The following is a 21,623-nucleotide window of genomic DNA, read 5'->3' on the forward strand; positions in this document are numbered from 1 at the left end:
CAGCGTGGCCAGTCACCAACGGGTGGTTCTTATCCAGACGACCCATCTACATCACACAGGACAGGACAGACAGGAGGATGACGTCATGGCACTGTACATAGTCTCTAATTACTGTAGTTAGTTCACTCCACATCCTAGCAACAGCAATAGACATCTAGTTAGTTCACTCTACATCCTAGCGACAACAATAGACATCTAGTTAGTTCACTCTACATCCTAGCAACAGCAATAGACATCTAGTTAGTTCACTCTACATCCTAGCAACAACAATAGACATCTAGTTAGTTCACTCTACATCCTAGCAACAACAATAGACATCTAGTTAGTTCACTCTACATCCTAGCAACAACAATAGACATCTAGTTAGTTCACTCTACATCCTAGCAACAACAATAGACATCTAGTTAGTTCACTCTACATCCTAGCAACAACAATAGACATCTAGTTAGTTCACTCTACATCCTAGCAACAACAATAGACATCTAGTTAGTTCACTCTACATCCTAGCAACAGCAATAGACATCTAGTTAGTTCACTCTACATCCTAGCAACAACAATAGACATCTAGTTAGTTCACTCTACATCCTAGCAACAACAATAGACATCTAGTTAGTTCACTCTACATCCTAGCAACAACAATAGACATCTAGTTAGTTCACTCTACATCCTAGCAACAACAATATGTATCTATCCCCTAACAACATGGTTACAGTGGGTTGGATTGTAACGAGGCATTTCCATGTATACGGCACTAACATATACATTTGGTGTCAAATGAAAGCTACGAGTCTAGACTATAATTCTCTGAAATTAAAGCATATCTAAATGTTTAAAACATTTTCCATTCTGAAAATCAGGGATAAACAAATGCTTTTATTTCTGGTCAAACAGATAGAAAATGCGTGTCACGAATCTCGCCGAGGATGGTGCCTCGTCCTGTTGGGGCGGGGCTCGGCGGTCGTCGTCGCCGGCCTATTAGCTGCCATCGATTCCCTTTCCGTTTGTTTTGGTTATTGGGTTTAATTGGGTACACCTGTTTCGTATTAGGGTTTGTTTGTAGGGTATTTAAGGGCACTAGGCCCGCTGGGTATTTGTGCGGGCTTGTTTTTTGTTACTCTGTGTTGGATGGTGTTATTTTGTTCATATCCTTATTCGCCGGACTATTTCTGTCCTATTGTTTGGACTGGCAACTTATATACGCCCTGTGTGTTGGCGTAACCGTTTTTGTTGTGCTGGGGAATAAATTTGACAAAACGACTGAACCTTGCTCTCTGTGCCTGATTCCACCCACCACTCCTAGTTATCGTAACAATGCGTCTTAGAAAACAGTAGAGTATAGTTCAGGAGAGGAGATTAGTTTAGAGTACATTATAATTTACTGTGTTGTACTGTACTGAACTGTACTGAACTCTACTGCTGTGGTGTCCAGGCCTGGGAAACATAGAAGTCTTATGATTGGTACAGATTTGGTCAGGTCAGGACCAACCAAATTTGGTCTTGTTTGCAGGCGGAGCTCATTAAAATAATAGCCAGTGTCATTCTGTTACCCATGGAATTTCCCACAAGCGTCCCCAAAATGTTTGATAATACAGTTGATTGTGACAACCAAACCCCACATTCCATGTGAAAACCAAACCCCACATTCCATGTGAAAACCAAACCCCACATTCCATGTGAAAACCAAACCCCACATTCCATGTGAAAACCAAACCCCACATTCCATGTGAAAACCAAACCCCACATTCCATGTGAAAACCAAACCCCACATTCCATGTGAAAACCAAACCCCACATTCCATGTGACAACCAAACCCCACATTCCATGTGACAACCAAACCCCACATTCCATGTGAAAACCAAACCCCACATTCCATGTGAAAACCAAACCCCACATTCCATGTGACAACCAAACCCCACATTCCATGTGACAACCAAACCCCACATTCCATGTGACAACCAAACCCCACATTCCATGTGAAAACCAAACCCCACATTCCATGTGAAAACCAAACCCCACATTCCATGTGACAACCAAACCAACCAACCCCCACATTCCATGTGACAACCAAACCCCACATTCCATGTGAATAACCAAACCCCACATTCCATGTGACAACCAAACCCCACATTCCATGTGACAACCAAACCAACCAACCCCCACATTCCATGTGACAACCAAACCCCACATTCCATGTGACAACCAAACCAACCAACCCCCACATTCCATGTGACAACCAAACCCCACATTCCATGTGACAACCAAACCCCACATTCCATGTGACAACCAAACCAACCAAACCCCACATTCCATGTGAATAACCAAACCCCACATTCCATGTGAATAACCAAACCCCACATTCCATGTGACAACCAAACCCCACATTCCATGTGACAACCAAACCCCACATTCCATGTGAATAACCAAACCCCACATTCCATGTGAATAACCAAACCCCACATTCCATGTGACAACCAAACCCCACATTCCATGTGAAAACCAAACCCCACATTCCATGTGAATAACCAAACCCCACATTCCATGTGACAACCAAACCAACCAACCCCCACATTCCATGTGACAACCAAACCCCACATTCCATGTGACAACCAAACCAACCAACCCCCACATTCCATGTGACAACCAAAACCCACATTCCATGTGAATAACCAAACCCCACATTCCATGTGACAACCAAACCCCACATTCCATGTGACAACCAAACCCCACATTCCATGTGACAACCAAACCAACCAAACCCCACATTCCATGTGAATAACCAAACCCCACATTCCATGTGACAACCAAACCCCACATTCCATGTGACAACCAAACCCCACATTCCATGTGACAACCAAACCCCACATTCCATGTGAATAACCAAACCCCACATTCCATGTGACAACCAAACCAACCAACCCCCACATTCCATGTGACAACCAAACCCCACATTCCATGTGACAACCAAACCCCACATTCCATGTGACAACCAAACCAACCAAACCCCACATTCCATGTGAATAACCAAACCCCACATTCCATGTGACAACCAAACCAACCAAACCCCACATTCCATGTGAATAACCAAACCCCACATTCCATGTGACAACCAAACCAACCAACCCCCACATTCCATGTGAATAACCAAACCCCACATTCCATGTGACAACCAAACCAACCAAACCCCACATTCCATGTGACAACCAAACCCCACATTCCATGTGACAACCAAACCAACCAAACCCCACATTCCATGTGAATAACCAAACCCCACATTCCATGTGACAACCAAACCAACCAAACCCCACATTCCATGTGACAACCAAACCCCACATTCCATGTGACAACCAAACCAACCAAACCCCACATTCCATGTGAATAACCAAACCCCACATTCCATGTGACAACCAAACCAACCAAACCCCACATTCCATGTGACAACCAAACCCCACATTCCATGTGACAACCAAACCCCACATTCCATGTGACAACCAAACCCCACATTCCATGTGACAACCAAACCCCACATTCCATGTGACAACCAAACCAACCAAACCCCACATTCCATGTGACAACCAAACCCCACATTCCATGTGACAACCAAACCCCACATTCCATGTGACAACCAAACCAACCAAACCCCACATTCCATGTGAATAACCAAACCCCACATTCCATGTGACAACCAAACCCCACATTCCATGTGACAACCAAACCCCACATTCCATGTGACAACCAAACCAACCAACCCCCACATTCCATGTGACAACCAAACCCCACATTCCATGTGACAACCAAACCAACCAAACCCCACATTCCATGTGACAACCAAACCCCACATTCCATGTGACAACCAAACCAACCAAACCCCACATTCCATGTGAATAACCAAACCCCACATTCCATGTGACAACCAAACCCCACATTCCATGTGACAACCAAACCAACCAAACCCCACATTCCATGTGAATAACCAAACCCCACATTCCATGTGAATAACCAAACCCCACATTCCATGTGACAACCAAACCCCACATTCCATGTGACAACCAAACCCCACATTCCATGTGAATAACCAAACCCCACATTCCATGTGAATAACCAAACCCCACATTCCATGTGACAACCAAACCCCACATTCCATGTGAAAACCAAACCCCACATTCCATGTGAATAACCAAACCCCACATTCCATGTGACAACCAAACCAACCAACCCCCACATTCCATGTGACAACCAAACCCCACATTCCATGTGACAACCAAACCAACCAACCCCCACATTCCATGTGACAACCAAAACCCACATTCCATGTGAATAACCAAACCCCACATTCCATGTGACAACCAAACCCCACATTCCATGTGACAACCAAACCCCACATTCCATGTGACAACCAAACCAACCAAACCCCACATTCCATGTGAATAACCAAACCCCACATTCCATGTGACAACCAAACCCCACATTCCATGTGACAACCAAACCCCACATTCCATGTGACAACCAAACCCCACATTCCATGTGAATAACCAACCCCCACATTCCATGTGACAACCAAACCAACCAACCCCCACATTCCATGTGACAACCAAACCCCACATTCCATGTGACATGGAATGGGGTTTGGTTGGTTTCCATGTGACAACCAAACCAACCAAACCCCACATTCCATGTGAATAACCAAACCCCACATTCCATGTGACAACCAAACCAACCAAACCCCACATTCCATGTGAATAACCAAACCCCACATTCCATGTGACAACCAAACCAACCAACCCCCACATTCCATGTGACAACCAAACCAACCAAACCCCACATTCCATGTGAATAACCAAACCCCACATTCCATGTGACAACCAAACCAACCAAACCCCACATTCCATGTGACAACCAAACCCCACATTCCATGTGACAACCAAACCCCACATTCCATGTGACAACCAAACCCCACATTCCATGTGACAACCAAACCCCACATTCCATGTGACAACCAAACCAACCAAACCCCACATTCCATGTGACAACCAAACCCCACATTCCATGTGACAACCAAACCCCACATTCCATGTGACAACCAAACCAACCAAACCCCACATTCCATGTGAATAACCAAACCCCACATTCCATGTGACAACCAAACCCCACATTCCATGTGACAACCAAACCCCACATTCCATGTGACAACCAAACCAACCAACCCCCACATTCCATGTGACAACCAAACCCCACATTCCATGTGACAACCAAACCAACCAAACCCCACATTCCATGTGACAACCAAACCCCACATTCCATGTGACAACCAAACCAACCAAACCCCACCTTCCATGTGAATAACCAAACCCCACATTCCATGTGACAACCAAACCCCACATTCCATGTGACAACCAAACCAACCAAACCCTACATTCCATGTGACAACCAAATGCAAACATTTACAAAGAAAATACCAACATCATTCAAAGAAAAACTTTCTCCACACCTATTGCACAGTCTTCACATTTTGCTGCCTTAAATTTAAATCTAAAAAGAGAGATTTTTTTCTACAGATCTACACAACCTATTCCATAAGTTTCAAAGTGAAAGAAAATGATATGAACATTTTCCAAATTAATTTTTAAAAATCAAAAAATGAAGATATATTGTGGTGGCAGCCTCATGTTATGGGTATGCTTGTCACTGGCAGAGATTAGGGCGTTTGTTAGGATAAAAATCCATTTGAATGGCGCAAAGCCCATATAAAACATTTGTGGAAACCGTGCATCAGTCTTCTGAAAATCTAACCTTGGGATATAGTTGTATTTTCAGCAGGAGTATCACCAAATATTTAATGCCAAAGACACCAGAATGGCTTGTCCTGAGTGGTCCAGCCACAGTCCTGACATAAATTTGCTTGAAAACCAGAGACAAGGTTTGATAATTGCTGTCCATCAATGACTCCTAACCAAATTTACTGAGCTTGAGCAATTTTGACAAAAACAATGGAAAAAATGTTGCCCTAAGAGTTGTGCGAAGTTGGTTGAATCTTATTCACAATGAATCACAGCTGTAATGGCTGCCAAAGGAGCTTCCACCAAGTGTTAACTCTGGGCTGAGAAGACATTATGCATCATTGTTATTTTAGTTTAGGGCAGCTACATGTGAAGACTGTGTAGGTGGTGTGTAGACTTCACTAGCGACTCGAAATTCCCCTCGCCTCAATGTTTTCTCATGAATTGACCAGGTGGATGAGTTATTTTAAAGAATTCACACATTTGAACCTTAAAATTATTACACACTGCTGTTAAGATCGGGAGCAATTAGCACTGTGACAACCAACCCTGAGACAACCAACCACTGAGACAACCAGCCCCTGAGACAACCAGCCCCTGAGACAACCAACCACTGAGACAAACAGCCCATGAGATAACCAACCACTGAGACAACCAGCCCATGAGATAACCAACCCCTGAGACAACCAGCCCCAGAGACAACCAGCCCCTGAGATAACCAACCCCTGAGACAACCAGCCCCGGAGACAACCAGCCCCGGAGACAACCAGCCCCTGAGATAACCAACCCCTGAGACAACCAGCCCCTGAGACAACCAGCCCCTGAGACAACCAGCCCCAGAGACAACCAACCCCTGAGACAACCAGCCCCAGAGACAACCAGCCCCTGAGATAACCAACCCCTGAGACAACCAGCCCCTGAGGCAACCAGCCCCTGAGACAACCAGCCCCTGAGACAACCAGTCCCTGAGACAACCAGCCCCTGAGACAACCAGCCCCTGAGACAATGAGACAACCAACCCATGAGATAACCAACCCCCGAGACAACCAACCCATGAGATAACCAACCCCTGAGACAATGAGACAACCAACCCCTGAGATAACCAACCCCTGAGACAACCAACCCGAGATAACCAACCGCTGAGACAACCAACCCATGAGATAACCAACCCCTGAGACAATGAGACAACCAACTGCTGAGACAACCAACCCATGAGATAACCAACCGCTGAGACAATGAGACAACCAACCCATGAGAGGTGTGTATTTATAGCAGCGTGAGGTGGTGTTGAAGGGGGAGTTTTGTTGTCCTTTGTTTTGTTGTCCTTTGTCCTTTGTTGTCCTTAAGCCATTTTGCCACAACTTTGGATGTATGCTTGGGGTCATTGTCCATTTGGAAGACCCATTTGCGACCAAGCTTTAACTTCCTGCCTGACTGACTCTCTCTCTCTCTCTCTCTCTCTCTCTCTCTCTCTCTCTCTCTCTCTCTCTCCCAGTCTAAGTGAAGGTAAAACCCTATTTTAGGCAACACGATGTGTGAGGATAGACTGAAGAGACCAGCAGTAACACATTGATGTGTGAGGATAGACTGAGGAGACCAACAGTAACACACTCTGTTACCAACACAGCCTGTTACCAACACAGCCTGTTACCAACACACTCTGTTACCAACACAGCCTGTTACCAACACAGCCTGTTACCAACACACTCTGTTACCAACACAGCCTGTTACCAACACAGCCTGTTACCAACACACTCTGTTACCAACACAGCCTGTTACCAACACAGCCTGTTACCAACAATGTCTGTTACCAACACAACCTGTTTCCAACACAGCCTGTTACGAACACAGCCTGTTACGAACACAGCCTGTTACAAACACAGCCTGTTACCAACAATGTCTGTTACCAACACAGCCTGTTACCAACACACCCTGTTACCAACACAGCCTGTTACAAACACAGCCTGTTACCAACAATGTCTGTTACCAACAATGTCTGTTACCAACAATGTCTGTTACCAACAATGTCTGTTACCAACACACCCTGTTTCCAACACAGCCTGTTACTGCTTTGCTATTAGTTTAAAGAGCTGACTGACCTTAGAGAGGGGCAGGACGAGGAAGGCACCGCCCCCACTAGACTCCACGATGACGGCCAGGAACTTTGGGTTGACGGCACAGAACGAGCTGTCCCACGTCACCTTGGAAACGCGTATGTCATCGTAGCCCTGCTCCGTCTTCACCGCCTGGCCAAAGACGTGTCGGAACTTACTCTGTCGTACGATGCTGCGACTCATCGCTATAGAGACGAGGGAGGGGTCGGGGGGAGAGATAAAGTTGAGTGGGAGAGGGTAAGACAAATATGGAGGTGGGGGGGGAGAGATTGACAATCTCAGATATGCAATTTCCATCAATCAATCATTTAATCAATCATTTCATAATTTATGATGAATATAGGTCTTGTATCATGTGAACCATCCGACTGATCCCTCCTCCTCCGTTGAGAAGATACACTATGACCCAATGCCTGTAACTCTGCAGTTGGGTCATCCAAACAACCCCAACATGTTGTTGGGTTATTGATGCTGGGTGCAGGTTTAATTGATGCTGGGTACAGGTTTATTAATGCTGGGTTATTGCGATATCAAAAGACTAGAGATGTGGCTTTCAGATAGTTATTTTTGGTCACCCGTGAGCGTAAATGTCATTTTGGTTCATCTGTTCTGTTGTATTGTCATCACATGTTGTGATTGAACACTGACAGTGTTGTAGCTTTAATGAGGTTTACACAAGTGCATGAGTTCCTAAAGTGCCTATGCATATCCCAATGTTGGGATAATTAATACATGCCTATGTTGGGATAGGTAAATAATAATGCTCTGAAATGTATATTAGAATATGTCATGTGCAAAAATATTCAAGGAACACTTCTTATCTAACTATGCTGTTGAAGTATAGACACCTGACTTGCCGTACCCGTTCACAGGATTGGGTAGCCCTTTCCTGTGGTTGAATGACCAAGAGGCCTCATGGGTGGAATATTATTTCATGGGTCGATATTTTTCATAAATATCATAATTAATAAACTTTTTTTTTTTTTTTTTTTACCGGTGAAATTCTGGTGTTTCTGTGTCAAACGGTTTTGTTATATTTCAGTCTTCTGTGATGTATACGGAACAAAAATATAAACGCAACATGTAAAGTGTTGGTCCCATGTTTCATGAGCTCAAATAAAAGATCCCAGAAATGTTCTATACGCACAAAAAGCCTGTGTATCTCGGATTTTGTGCACAATTTTGTTTACATCCCTGTTAGTGAGCATTTCTCCTTTGCCAAGATAATCCATCCAATTGACAGGTGTGGCATAGCAAGACGCTGATTTAACAGCATGGTCATTACACAGGTGCACCTTGTGCTGGGGACAATAAAATGTTACTCTAAAATGTGCCGTTTTGTCACAACGCAGACGTCTCACAGCTGATGAAACTATTGTGTTGTACAAAGGTATACAACTCACACACATGGTTATGGGCTTAAAATAAGCCACCTACACCATGTCATATATAGAGTTGAAATGTATTACATTTTGAGTTTGCATCCAAATGTTACACTATATATACAGTACCAGTCAAAAGTTTGGAAACATCTACTCAATCAAGGGTTTTTCTTTATTTTGACTATTTTCTACATTGTAGAATAATAGTGAAGACATCAAAACTATGAAATAACACACATGGAAACATGTAGTAACCAATAAAGTTTTAAATAAGTCAAAATGTATTTTATATTTTAGGATCTTCAAAATAGCCACCCTTTGCCTTGCTGACATCTTTGCACACTCTTGGCATTCTCTCAACCAGCTTCATGAGGTAGTGACCTGGAATGCATTTCAATTAATGTAACAGGTGTGTTAAAAGTTAATCTGTGGAATTTGTTTCCTTTTTATTACATTTGAGCCAATCAGTTGTGTTGTGACAAGGTAGGGGTGGTATACAGAAGATAGCCCAATTTGGTAAAATATGTAACATTTCAAGAATTTTGAAAGTTTTTTCAAGTGCAGTCACAAAACCAACAACCGCTAAGATGAAACTGGCTCTCATGAGGACAACCACAGGAAAGGAAGACCCAGAGTTAACTCTGCTGCAGAGGATAAGTTCATTAGAATAACTGCACCCAAATAACTGTAGCCCAAATAAATGCTTCACAGAGTTCAAGTAACAGACACATCTCAACATCAACTGTTCAGAGGAGATTGCGTGAATTGCTGCAAAGATTTGCTGCAAAGAAACCACTACTAAAGGACACCAATAAGAAGAAGAGACTTGCTTGGGCCAAGAAACACAAGCAATGGACATTAGACCAGTGGAAATCTGTCCTTTGGTGTGATGAGTCCAAATGTGAGATTTTTGGTTCCAACCACCGTGTCTTTGTGAGAGGCAGAGTAGGTGAACGGATGATCTCCACATGTGTTTCCCACCGTGAAGCATGGAGGAGGAGGTCTGATGGTGCGGGGGTGCTTTTCTGGTGACACTATGAAATTATGAGACATATTAATAATATTCCACACGAGGCCACTAGAGGGCGATTTGGTCATTTGATTGGAGAATTTATTTATTTTTTTCTCTTGCAATTGCATAGCATAGACTATGGAGATATTGTGCAACATGGGCTTATAGGAACACATTTCAATCCGGGGTGGCAGGGTAGCCTAGTGGTTAGAGCGTTGGACTAGTAACCGGAAGGTTGCGAGTTCAAACCCCTGACAAGGTACAAATCTGTCGTTCTGCCCCTGAACAGGCAGTTAACCCACTGTTCCCAGGCCGTCATTGAAAATAAGAATTTGTTCTTAACTGACTTGCCTGGTTAAATAAAGGTAAAATTAAAAATGCGTCAACCAGCTATGAGGAGAAACTTGTGATCCTATTCAGCTCAAACTCTAAAAGCCAGGGCTCTCAGGAAGTGCTTGATTTGATTTTCAATTGCATTTGCATTGATGTCAGAGTGGTTTGAGGGACAATAGAGTCCTGAGTACCAGGCCATTAGGACCTGATGGAGGGACAATAGAGCCCTGTGTACCAGGCCATTAGGACCTGATGGAGGGACAATAGAGTCCTGAGTACCAGGCCATTAGGACCTGATGGAGGGACAATAGAGCCCTGTCTACCAGGCCATTGGGACCTGATGGAGGGACAATAGAGCCCTGAGTACCAGGCCATTAGGACCTGATGGAGGGACAATAGAGCCCTGAGTACCAGACTGTTAGGTCCTGATGGAGGGACAATACAGCCCTGAGTACCAGACTGTTAGGACCTGATGGAGGGACAATAGAGCCCTGAGTACCAGGCCATTAGGACCTGATGGAGGGACAATAGAGCCCTGAGTACCAGACTGTTAGGACCTGATGGAGGGACAATACAGCCCTGAGTACCAGGCCATTAGGACCTGATGGAGGGACAATAGAGCCCTGAGTACCAGACTGTTAGGACCTGATGGAGGGACAATAGAGCCCTGAGTACCAGACTGTTAGGACCTGATGGAGGGACAATAGAGCCCTGAGTACCAGGCCATTAGGACCTGATGGAGGGACAATAGAGCCCTGAGTACCAGACCATTAGGACCTGATGGAGGGACAATACAGCCCTGAGTACCAGGCCATTAGGACCTGATGGAGGGACAATAGAGCCCTGAGTACCAGACTGTTAGGACCTGATGGAGGGACAATAGAGCCCTGAGTACCAGGCCATTAGGACCTGATGGAGGGACAATAGAGCCCTGAGTACCAGACCATTAGGACCTGATGGAGGGACAATACAGCCCTGAGTACCAGGCCATTAGGACCTGATGGAGGGACAATAGAGCCCTGAGTACCAGACTGTTAGGACCTGATGGAGGGACAATACAGCCCTGAGTACCAGACTGTTAGGACCTGATGGAGGGACAAAAGAGCCCTGAGTACCAGGCCATTAGGGCGTGATGGAGGGACAATAGAGCCCTGAGTACCAGGCCATCAATAAAGCCTCATCACTCAATGTGTGACTAAGACAGACCTCTGCAGGGGAGTGTGGGAGATAAGAGACAACTCAAACATTCTGCAATAAATCAACTTTGGGGAGGGGACATTTATTGCTTAGCTTTTAGATCATCTGAATGGTTATGGGTCTGAATGGTTATGGGTCTGAATTAATAACTGCTATAGTCTACCACCATCTGAATGGTTATGGGTCTGAATTAATAACTGCTATAGTCTACCACCATCTGGATGGTTATGGGTCTGAATGGTTATGGGTCTGAATTAATAACTGCTATAGTCTACCACCATCTGAATGGTTATGGGTCTGAATTAATAACTGCTATAATCTACCACCATCTGAATGGTTATGGGTCTGAATTAATAACTGCTATATTCTACCACCATCTGAATGGTTATGGGTCTGAATGGTTATGGGTCTGAATTAACAACTGCTATATTCTACCACCATCTGAATGGTTATGGGTCTGAATTAATAACTGCTATAATCTACCACCATCTGAATGGTTATGGGTCTGAATTAATAACTGCTATAGTCTACCACCATCTGAATGGTTATGGGTCTGAATGGTTATGGGTCTGAATTAATAACTGCTATAGTCTACCACCATCTGAATGGTTATGGGTCTGAATTAATAACTGCTATAGTCTACCACCATCTGAATGGTTATGGGTCTGAATTAATAACTGCTATAGTCTACCACCATCTGAATGGTTATGGGTCTGAATTAATAACTGCTATAGTCTACCACCATCTGAATGGTTATGGGTCTGAATTAATAACTGCTATAATCTACCACCATCTGAATGGTTATGGGTCTGAATTAATAACTGCTATAGTCTACCACCATCTGAATGGTTATGGGTCTGAATTAATAACTGCTATAGTCTACCACCATCTGAATGGTTATGGGTCTGAATTAATAACTGCTATAGTCTACCACCATCTGAATGGTTATGGGTCTGAATTAATAACTGCTATAGTCTACCACCATCTGAATGGTTATGGGTCTGAATTAATAACTGCTATAGTCTACCACCATCTGAATGGTTATGGGTCTGAATTAATAACTGCTATAGTCTACCACCATCTGAATGGTTATGGGTCTGAATTAATAACTGCTATAGTCTACCACCATCTGAATGGTTATGGGTCTGAATTAATAACTGCTATAGTCTACCACCATCTGAATGCTTAAGGGTCTGAATTTATAACTGCTATAGTCTACCACCATCTGAATGGTTATGGGTCTGAATTAATAACTGCTATAGTCTACCACCATCTGAATGGTTATGGGTCTGAATGGTTATGGGTCTGAATTAACAACTGCTATAATCTACCACCATCTGAATGGTTATGGGTCTGAATTAATAACTGTAAGGTCTACCACACCTGTTGTATTCTGCGCATGTGACTAATACAATTTGATTTGATTTGTCACAAGAAAAAAAAGCTACCAAGATGAGATGACAGGTCTACATGCGTTGTACTGTCTGTCCCCACCCTGAGCGTTGATTCATCATGCAGAGGCCGTAGAGAAGCAATACTTAGACATTGTATATCACTTAACAATTCCATTTAACGTCATGCTGTTCATATAAATAATTTATTATAATTTCCCCTTTCCTTGAAGTTATTTATCCCGGGAAAAGGAAGAGGTTTTGGGCAGTAAATGACGGTAAATCTCGGTAACCGGGTTCCCGCCATTCAACCCCAGTAGAAACCACGCTGTTGAACATAATGCTAACAGGAAATGTTTACTCTTACACAGGCATGATCCCCTCTTAGTTACCCAACTCCATCACAATAGGTTCTCTTTAAAAGGATCCATCGTTGGTACTGATATCTTTAGGGACATTTGTCTTGTTATTCAACAGTTTGTAACACTGTAATAAATTAGGCCTATTCTTTAAAAACAAACGGTTCAAAGTTAAAATATAGGAATGCATAGCTTTCTTGTTCGTTAATATCCCAGAAATAAAAGTTTAATTTACATGACATTCTAAATGTAGTCACCTAGCAAACGTGCGTATCCAGAGCGACTTACAATCAGTTAATTAAACTAGTTCCATTACTGTGTAGACAAGTTCCGTTTGTTTGTAATATTCCAGTCTGTCTGTCTGTCTGTCTGTCTGTTTGTGTGTGTGTGTGTTCCGATAGGCCACAGCTCTTATTTTTTTGTGCTCTGCCATGGCGCATGGCATGGCTGTCGAGACAGGGTGAAAGAATGACATGGTCACCTAATATAGACATGTCAAACTGTCCCTTCCAACCCCCCCAGCCCTACCTCCCTGGGGCTCCGGGGAGAGGGCATAATCATCCCAAAGAGTAGAATGATACCGATCTCCCTGATCTGTCAATAACAATAATATCGGCACATACAGACACAAACTCCTTGTGCGCGTATGTGAGGCCAATGGACACACACACACACAAACACATCTGGAAACCTGAACCAGTAGCCTAATAATTTCACCCCTATAGGGAGAGAGGGGGAGCGGGGGTAAATCCCCCCCCCCCTCCCTTGCATAACGTGCTCCATTTAGTTCAGCAATCACAATTTAAAGCTCGCCACTGTCCGGAGAAAAAGTGCGCAGTCACAATCTATGACTTTCCCAGCATTACTATGCACACACTGGCAATGCGATAAAAGCTGTCCATTCAACTGCATCGACGACTATTAACGATATTAAAACACGGCTGGTTTAAGGCAAAATTCATTCAGGAAACTCACCCAATCAGCTCGGTATTTGATGGGGATCGCCACTGTCGTTTGACCTCCGAATCCTCCTCTCCCCCTTCCCGTGGTAGTTTTCTGTTCTCGGTAACGCTCCCTGCTTAATGAAATGTTTTATCTGGTTCTCTGTGGTCCAGTTTTGTACAGTCGATGCGGGCTTGGCGAACGGGGAGCGAGGTACAACTACGACGCTCCTCAGCGGAGAGAGAAGGGGAGTGTGTTTGAAGGGAGGGGTGTGTGGGGGATAGGAGAGGGGGTCAAAGTGGTCCGGTCTATTTTCGAAAGAGTCCTGTCCGTGTCGGGCTATCTCTCGCGTGAGGGTGGAAGAGCCATATATTGTGCTGGGACCGCGCGTCGGGGACAGCTGGTCACGGGCCAGGCTGCTCTACACAAGCACCTGAAGAGGGAGAGTGGGAAAGTGGCTCACATTAAAACTTAGACGACCTGCGGTGATTGTGAACTATATTCTACTACAAACCGTCAGACATGCCTAAATACTTTTTTTCCTTTTTCAAACAGATAGCCCTATATGGACCAATTGGCTTTCCTACAAGCCTGCGGTCACAATTTGGTAGCCATTTCCTAAACTATCCTGGTTAAGGGTAACAGGCAGACAAAATCCATGTGCTCCTCGGTCAGTCAGCGACACAACGGAAACTGTCACTCCGTCACAAACTATCTGTCCTCCTTCGGCTCGACAGCTGCGTGCTTCTCCGGACAAGTGTTGTGCTGAGATGTACTGCATGCACCTACACGTAGTGCCAATAGAGGGCGACAAAACGCAACACTTGCCACTTGCTGCAATTAGACTGAAGGGACAGTACAAACAAATTAGAAGGTCTATGAAGTTTAAAAACGATTGTTTTTACTTCTTCAGTTCATTTTATTGGCCTTTGGAGGAATATGTTTCACATTATCGAGGACTGACATTACAAAAGAGAATCAATATTTACATATTGATTCATGAGTAACTAAGCAGAGAACATTAGGAAGTAGAGTCTTATTGATACCTAATAATGCTCGCTATAGACCATTAAGAAATGACAGTGATATCAACATACATTATGATTATTTATGATTACTTATCAATACCATATGCATTTCGCTGTAGCTAGAACGAGCTGCAACAAACACTCAAACTGGACAGTTTTATCTCAATCTCTTCATTCAAAGACTCAATCATGGACACTCTTACTGGCACTTGTAGCGGCTTTGCCTGATGAATTGTTGTCTCTACCTTCTTGCCCTTTGCTCTGCTACCATGTTGTGCTGCTACCATGTTGTGTTGTCATGTGTTGCTGCCTTGCCATGTTGTTGTCTTTAGGTCTCTCTTCATGTAGTGTTGTTTGTCTTGTCGTGATCTGTGTTTTGTCCTATATTATTATTATTATTGTGTCTTTTCATCCCAGCCCTCGTCCCTGCAGGATGCCTTTTAGAGACTGCCTTGGCACTTTGTTTTGGTACACAGATGACACGAGGTCCATCGAAAAAACACAAAGCCGCATGACCTTAGACCTCAGTAGCTCAGTTGGTAGAGCATGGCACTTGCAACACCAGGATAGTGGGTTCAATTCCCAGGACCACCTTTACATAAAATGTATGCATGCATTACTGTAAGACACTTCTGCTAAATGGCATTTATTATTAGAATTGACACAATAATGGAAAGTTACCAGACAGTATTATAACAGAGAATCTTTCAAGACCAGAAGTGACACTAGAGGCTCAAAACGAGTGTGACAGAGACTAACATGATGGAACAGAGATACGAGGAGAGGGATAGAGGATGGCTGCTGCTCGCGGCGCCAACCTTTGGTGTAGTCACGGTGATGCTGTTCTTAGTGGTAGCATCGGTGACTGGCGGCTGGACAGTGGTATCCACTGTGACTCTGATGGACCTGAAACAGGTTCCCACGTTCCCCGCGCTGTCCACCGCCACCAGCTCTACCTCCGGGGAACAGCAGGAGGCGCTGTAGGCTGCCAGAGTCACGGTCCAATTCCCAGCGCCCTTCACCGTGGTGGTGTTGAGGGTTCCGTTGCCCTGGCGCAGAGTGACGTGCTCGATGCCCGTCCCATTGCCGTCCGTCAGGTTGGCAGAGAGCTCCCACGCGGACAGGCTGCAGTCGTCAGAACAATTAGCTGTTACGCTGACCACATCGCACACCGGACGGCTGACATCTGTCACCTGTAAGGGAGGGGAAAGAATGACATCGTTATAAGGATCCCCATTAGCTGCCGCCATGACGTTAGCAAGTCAACCTGAGGTCTGACACATATCTAAAAAGACATTACAAACAATTACAACACTAAACCTGGAGGAAAGACATGAGTTTTCCTTTTAATCATTGATGTAATTCTAGCCTGGGTACCAGATCTGTTTGTGCCATCATTCCATTCCTTGCTACTCCTTGTCATGACACGGAGTGGAATGTTGGCACAAACAGATCTGGGACCAGGCTACGGTAATTCTACACCCAGAACAGAGAAAAACAGAGTTACCGGTGAAACGACTGAGAGGCGCAGAACGGCATAGTTAGTGTCGGTGGCCCCGGGAGACTCAGCCTCGATGGTCAGGGTGACGTCAGTGCCCGATGCGGTGTTGGCGGGAGCCGTGAGAGTCACTGTACCGTTGGCACTGACCCCGGTCACTAGCGTCAGGTCTGTAGGGGAAGAGGAGGGGAACCCCCGGTCGTGTGTGGCCCGGATGGTGAAGGATCCGCCGGTCCCGTTGGTTGTCACAGTGAACAGAACTGAAAAGGGTGTTCCAGGCTCCAGGTCACTTTCTGCCTTAGCCTGAAATCAGACAGAACACAGAACGTTCTGCCTCAGCATGAAATCAGACAGAACACAGAACGTTCTGCCTCAGCATGAAATCAGACAGAACACAGAACGTTCTGCCTCAGCATGAAACCAGACAGAACACAGAACGTTCTGCCTCAGCATGAAATCAGACAGAACACAGAACGTTCTGCCTCAGCATGAAACCAGACAGAACACAGAACGTTCTGCCTCAGCATGAAATCAGACAGAACACAGAACGTTCTGCCTCAGCATGAAATCAGACAGAACACAGAACGTTCTGCCTCAGCATGAAATCAGACAGAAAACAACAGAGCGTTCTGCCTCAGCATGAAATCAGACAGAACACAGAACGTTCTGCCTCAGCATGAAATCAGACAGAACACAGAACGTTCTGCCTCAGCCTGAAACCAGATAGAAAACAACAGAACGTTCTGCCTCAGCATGAAACCAGGCAGAACACAACAGAACGTTCTGCCTCAGCATGAAATCAGACAGAAAACAACAGAACGTTCTGCCTCAGCCTGAAACCAGACAGAACACAACAGAACGTTCTGCCTCAGCATGAAATCAGACAGAACACAGAACGTTCTGCCTCAGCCTGAAATCAGACAGAACACAACAGAACGTTCTGCCTCAGCCTGAAACCAGACAGAACACAACAGAACGTTCTGCCTCAGCATGAAATCAGACAGAACACAACAGAACGTTCTGCCTCAGCCTGAAACCAGACAGAACACAGAACGTTCTGCCTCAGCATGAAACCAGATAGAAAACAACAGAACGTTCTGCCTCAGCCTGAAACCAGACAGAACACAACAGAACGTTCTGCCTCAGCATGAAATCAGACAGAACACAACAGAACGTTCTGCCTCAGCCTGAAACCAGACAGAACACAACAGAACGTTCTGCCTCAGCATGAAATCAGACAGAACACAACAGAACGTTCTGCCTCAGCATGAAATCAGACAGAACACAACAGAACGTTCTGCCTCAGCCTGAAACCAGACAGAACACAACAGAACGTTCTGCCTCAGCATGAAATCAGACAGAACACAGAACGTTCTGCCTCAGCATGAAATCAGACAGAACACAACAGAACGTTCTGCCTCAGCATGAAATCAGACAGAACACAACAGAACGTTCTGCCTCAGCATGAAACCAGACAGAAAACAACAGAACGTTCTGCCTCAGCCTGAAACCAGATAGAACACAACAGAACGTTCTGCCTCAGCCTGAAACCAGACAGAAAACAACAGAACGTTCTGCCTCAGCCTGAAACCAGATAGAACACAACAGAACGTTCTGCCTCAGCCTGAAACCAGACAGAACACAACAGAACGTTCTGCCTCAGCATGAAACCAGACAGAACACAACAGAACGTTCTGCCTCAGCCTGAAACCAGACAGAAAACAACAGAACGTTCTGCCTCAGCCTGAAACCAGATAGAAAACAACAGAACGTTCTGCCTACTCTAGTCATACATTCCTCTGAATATGGAGCTCTGTGTACTCACTACCCAGTATTGGTAGGCTACAAGTATCCCCAGGATCCCTCCCCAACACTAACCATCACAGGGAAAAATGAAAAAATTACCAGACCCAGCGTCACAGGGCGACTTCAACAACTCTGAATCTTGACATTTGACCTTGGCACTCACCATCACCATAACAGTGGAGGCTCTGAGGCGGGTGGAGGACTGTCTCTGGAAGCTGTCTGGTAATGCCCTTGTGGTGGCGCTGTTCTCTCCTCTCAGACGCACAACAAATTCCCCCGCCGGGATTCTGTCCATGGTGACTAGGAAGTCCCCGCCGCCGACTGATTCCAAGGTTCCATTGACCTCCCCTGACCCCGAGGCCTCAACCAGCGCGACCTCTGTCAGACTCACAGATTCACTCCCCGTCACTGACACCAGCAGGGTGGCATTACCACCTGGGGCGGAGAAATGTGGTGAGGAGGGAGCTAATGTACAAGTAGCAAATCACATTATTGCTGAGCTAGAAACTTGTAAGTAAAAAAAAAAAAATAGTTAGGAGTGTTAAATCAGCATCAATGTTAGGAACCACAATGGAGGATCAGACATACATAGACAGCATTTTGGTGCCCCTGTAAATATTCACCCTGTGTCACTGTGCTCCAACTGTTAATTAACCTCTTGAAACTCTAGGGGCGCTATATCATTTTTGGATAAAAAGACGTGCCCGTTTTAAGCGCAATATTTTGTCACAAAAAGATGCTCGACTATGCATATAATTGGTAGCTTTGGAAAGAAAACACTCTGACGTGTCCAGAACTGCAAAGATATTCTCTGTGCGTGCCCTAGAACGTGAGCTACAGGCAAAACCAAGATGAGACGGCATCCAGGAAATGAGCAGGATTTTTCAGGCTCCGTTTTCCATTGTCTCCTTATATGGCTGTGAATGCGAGAGGAATGAGTCTGCCCTTTCTGTCGTTTCCCCAAGGTGTCTGCAGCATTGTGACGTATTTGTAGGCATATCATTGGAAGATTGACCATAAGAGACCACATTTACCAGGTGTCTGCCCGGTGTCCTGCGCCGAAATTGGTGCGCAAAACTCAGCTGCAAGTATTTTTCCATGGAATTCAGAGAAGAAAGCATGCTTCCACGAACGATATATCAATGAAGAGATATGTGAAAAAACACCTTGAGGATTGATTCCAAACAACGTTTGCCATGTTTCAGTCGATATTATGGAGTTAATTCGGAAAAAGTTTGACGTTGTTGGTGACTGAATTTTCGGTTCGTTTCGGTAGCCAAATGTGATGTACAAAACGGAGCGATTTCTCCTACACAAAGATGCTTTCAGGAAAAACTGGACATTTGCTATGTAACTGAGAGTCTCCTCATTGAAAACATCCGAAGCTCTTCAAAGGTAAATGATTTTATTTATTTGGTTATCTGGTTTTTGTGAAAATTCTGCGTGCTAAATGCTACTCAAAATGCTAAGCTAGCTTAGCATACTCTTACACAAATTAGTGAATTGCTATGGTTCAAAAGCATATTTTGAAAATCTGAGATGACAGTGTTGTTAAGAAAAGGCTAAGCTTGAGAGTAGGCGCATTATTTTCATTTTATTTGCGATTTTCAGAAATCGTTAACGTTGCGTTATGCTAATGAGCCTGAGGCTTTATTCACGATCCCGGATCCGGGATGGGGAGTTTCAAGAGTTAACAAACTTGTTTGTTTAAATCCTGTCTCACCAGCTTGAGGACGGGACTCTAAAACAGCGAAGGCTGGATGAGGTCCCTGGGACACCTCCACAAAGTCAAACAGGAAGTCGATGGCGCTCTGACCTGGAAAGAGAAAGTCAAAGAGCTCTTTGACCTCTGAACATGGAATAAAAGCATACGCTCAAAAGTTGTCAATAAACAATCATCACACTAGAGGTACTCTGTAACAATGTGTTACCCACACACTTAACCTGCGAATCTAAATACCATGTAACACACTGTTCAGCACACTATTATGAATGGTTGCTAACTTGCCTAATTTCTGTGTAATATGCCCTCCAGAAAAGCCAACATCGTCACACTCACCTACGACCTTCAGTGAGTAGGGCACAGTTGACGACACACGGATTTCCCATAATCCCGCTTGGCTGTCCAGCCCCAGTGTGAGGAAGTTCCCCACAGTTTTAATCGTTGCCAGAGACCCATTTACCTCCCCACTACTCTGGGACACACCTGTGGGATGACATCACCATAACCATAGCAACAAACATGGGAATTTGCCCCAAGCTACGACATAAGTACATCTCTAATTATCTGAATAGAGAGCATGTTTGTGATTTTTTAAATGTAACCTTTATATCAGGGCTCTCCAACCCTGTTCCTGGAGAACTAACTCCCTGTAGGTTTTAACTCCAACCCTGTTCATGGAGAACCCCCTCCCTGTAGGTTTTAACTCCAACCCTGTTCATGGAGAACCCCCTCCCTGTAGGTTAACTCCAACCCTGTTCCTGGAGAACTAATGCCTGTAGGTTTTAACTCCAACCCTGTTCATGGAGAACTACCTCCCTGTAGGTTTTAACTCCAACCCGGTTCCTGGAGAACTACCTCCCTGTAGGTTTTAACTCCAACCCTGTTCCTGGAGAACTAACGCCTGTAAGTTTTAACTCCAACCCTGTTCCTGGAGAACTAACTCCTGTAGGTTTTAACTCCAACCCTGTTCCTGGAGAACTAACGCCTGTAGGTTTTAAGTTTTAACTCCAAACCTGTTTATGGAGAACTACATCCCTGTAGGTTTTAACTCCAACCCTAATCTA

The 21,623-nt window shown here is 44.7% G+C and overlaps 2 protein-coding genes across 3 annotated transcripts in view; both read right to left on the reverse strand.

Moving 5' to 3' along the window:
* Positions 1 to 14,738, reverse strand: part of LOC135531530 (coronin-6-like) — a 47,042-nt gene extending 32,304 nt beyond the window's left edge. For both annotated transcript variants that reach the window (XM_064959551.1, XM_064959550.1), the window contains exons 1-3: positions 14,538 to 14,738; positions 7,874 to 8,073; positions 1 to 46 (exon numbers count right to left, since the gene is read on the reverse strand). The exon at positions 1 to 46 is cut by the window's left edge and continues 77 nt beyond it. In XM_064959551.1, coding sequence (XP_064815623.1) covers positions 1 to 46; positions 7,874 to 8,071 — 244 coding nt within the window. In that variant the 5' untranslated portion in view covers positions 8,072 to 8,073; positions 14,538 to 14,738. The remainder of the gene's footprint in view (positions 47 to 7,873; positions 8,074 to 14,537) is intronic.
* A 661-nt stretch (positions 14,739 to 15,399) lies between these two features.
* Positions 15,400 to 21,055, reverse strand: LOC135531533 (von Willebrand factor A domain-containing protein 7-like; the record flags this gene model as incomplete). The annotated part of the gene is made up of 5 exons (XM_064959554.1): positions 15,400 to 16,725; positions 17,040 to 17,333; positions 19,000 to 19,271; positions 20,560 to 20,652; positions 20,896 to 21,055. Coding segments are annotated over 5 exons (1,287 nt in total), but the record flags the coding sequence as incomplete, so codon positions are not given.
* Between the last annotated feature and the right edge of the window lie 568 nt (positions 21,056 to 21,623).

The sequence above is a fragment of the Oncorhynchus masou genome, unplaced genomic scaffold (assembly GCF_036934945.1).
Source record: "Oncorhynchus masou masou isolate Uvic2021 unplaced genomic scaffold, UVic_Omas_1.1 unplaced_scaffold_1628, whole genome shotgun sequence".
NCBI lineage: Eukaryota > Metazoa > Chordata > Actinopteri > Salmoniformes > Salmonidae > Oncorhynchus > Oncorhynchus masou.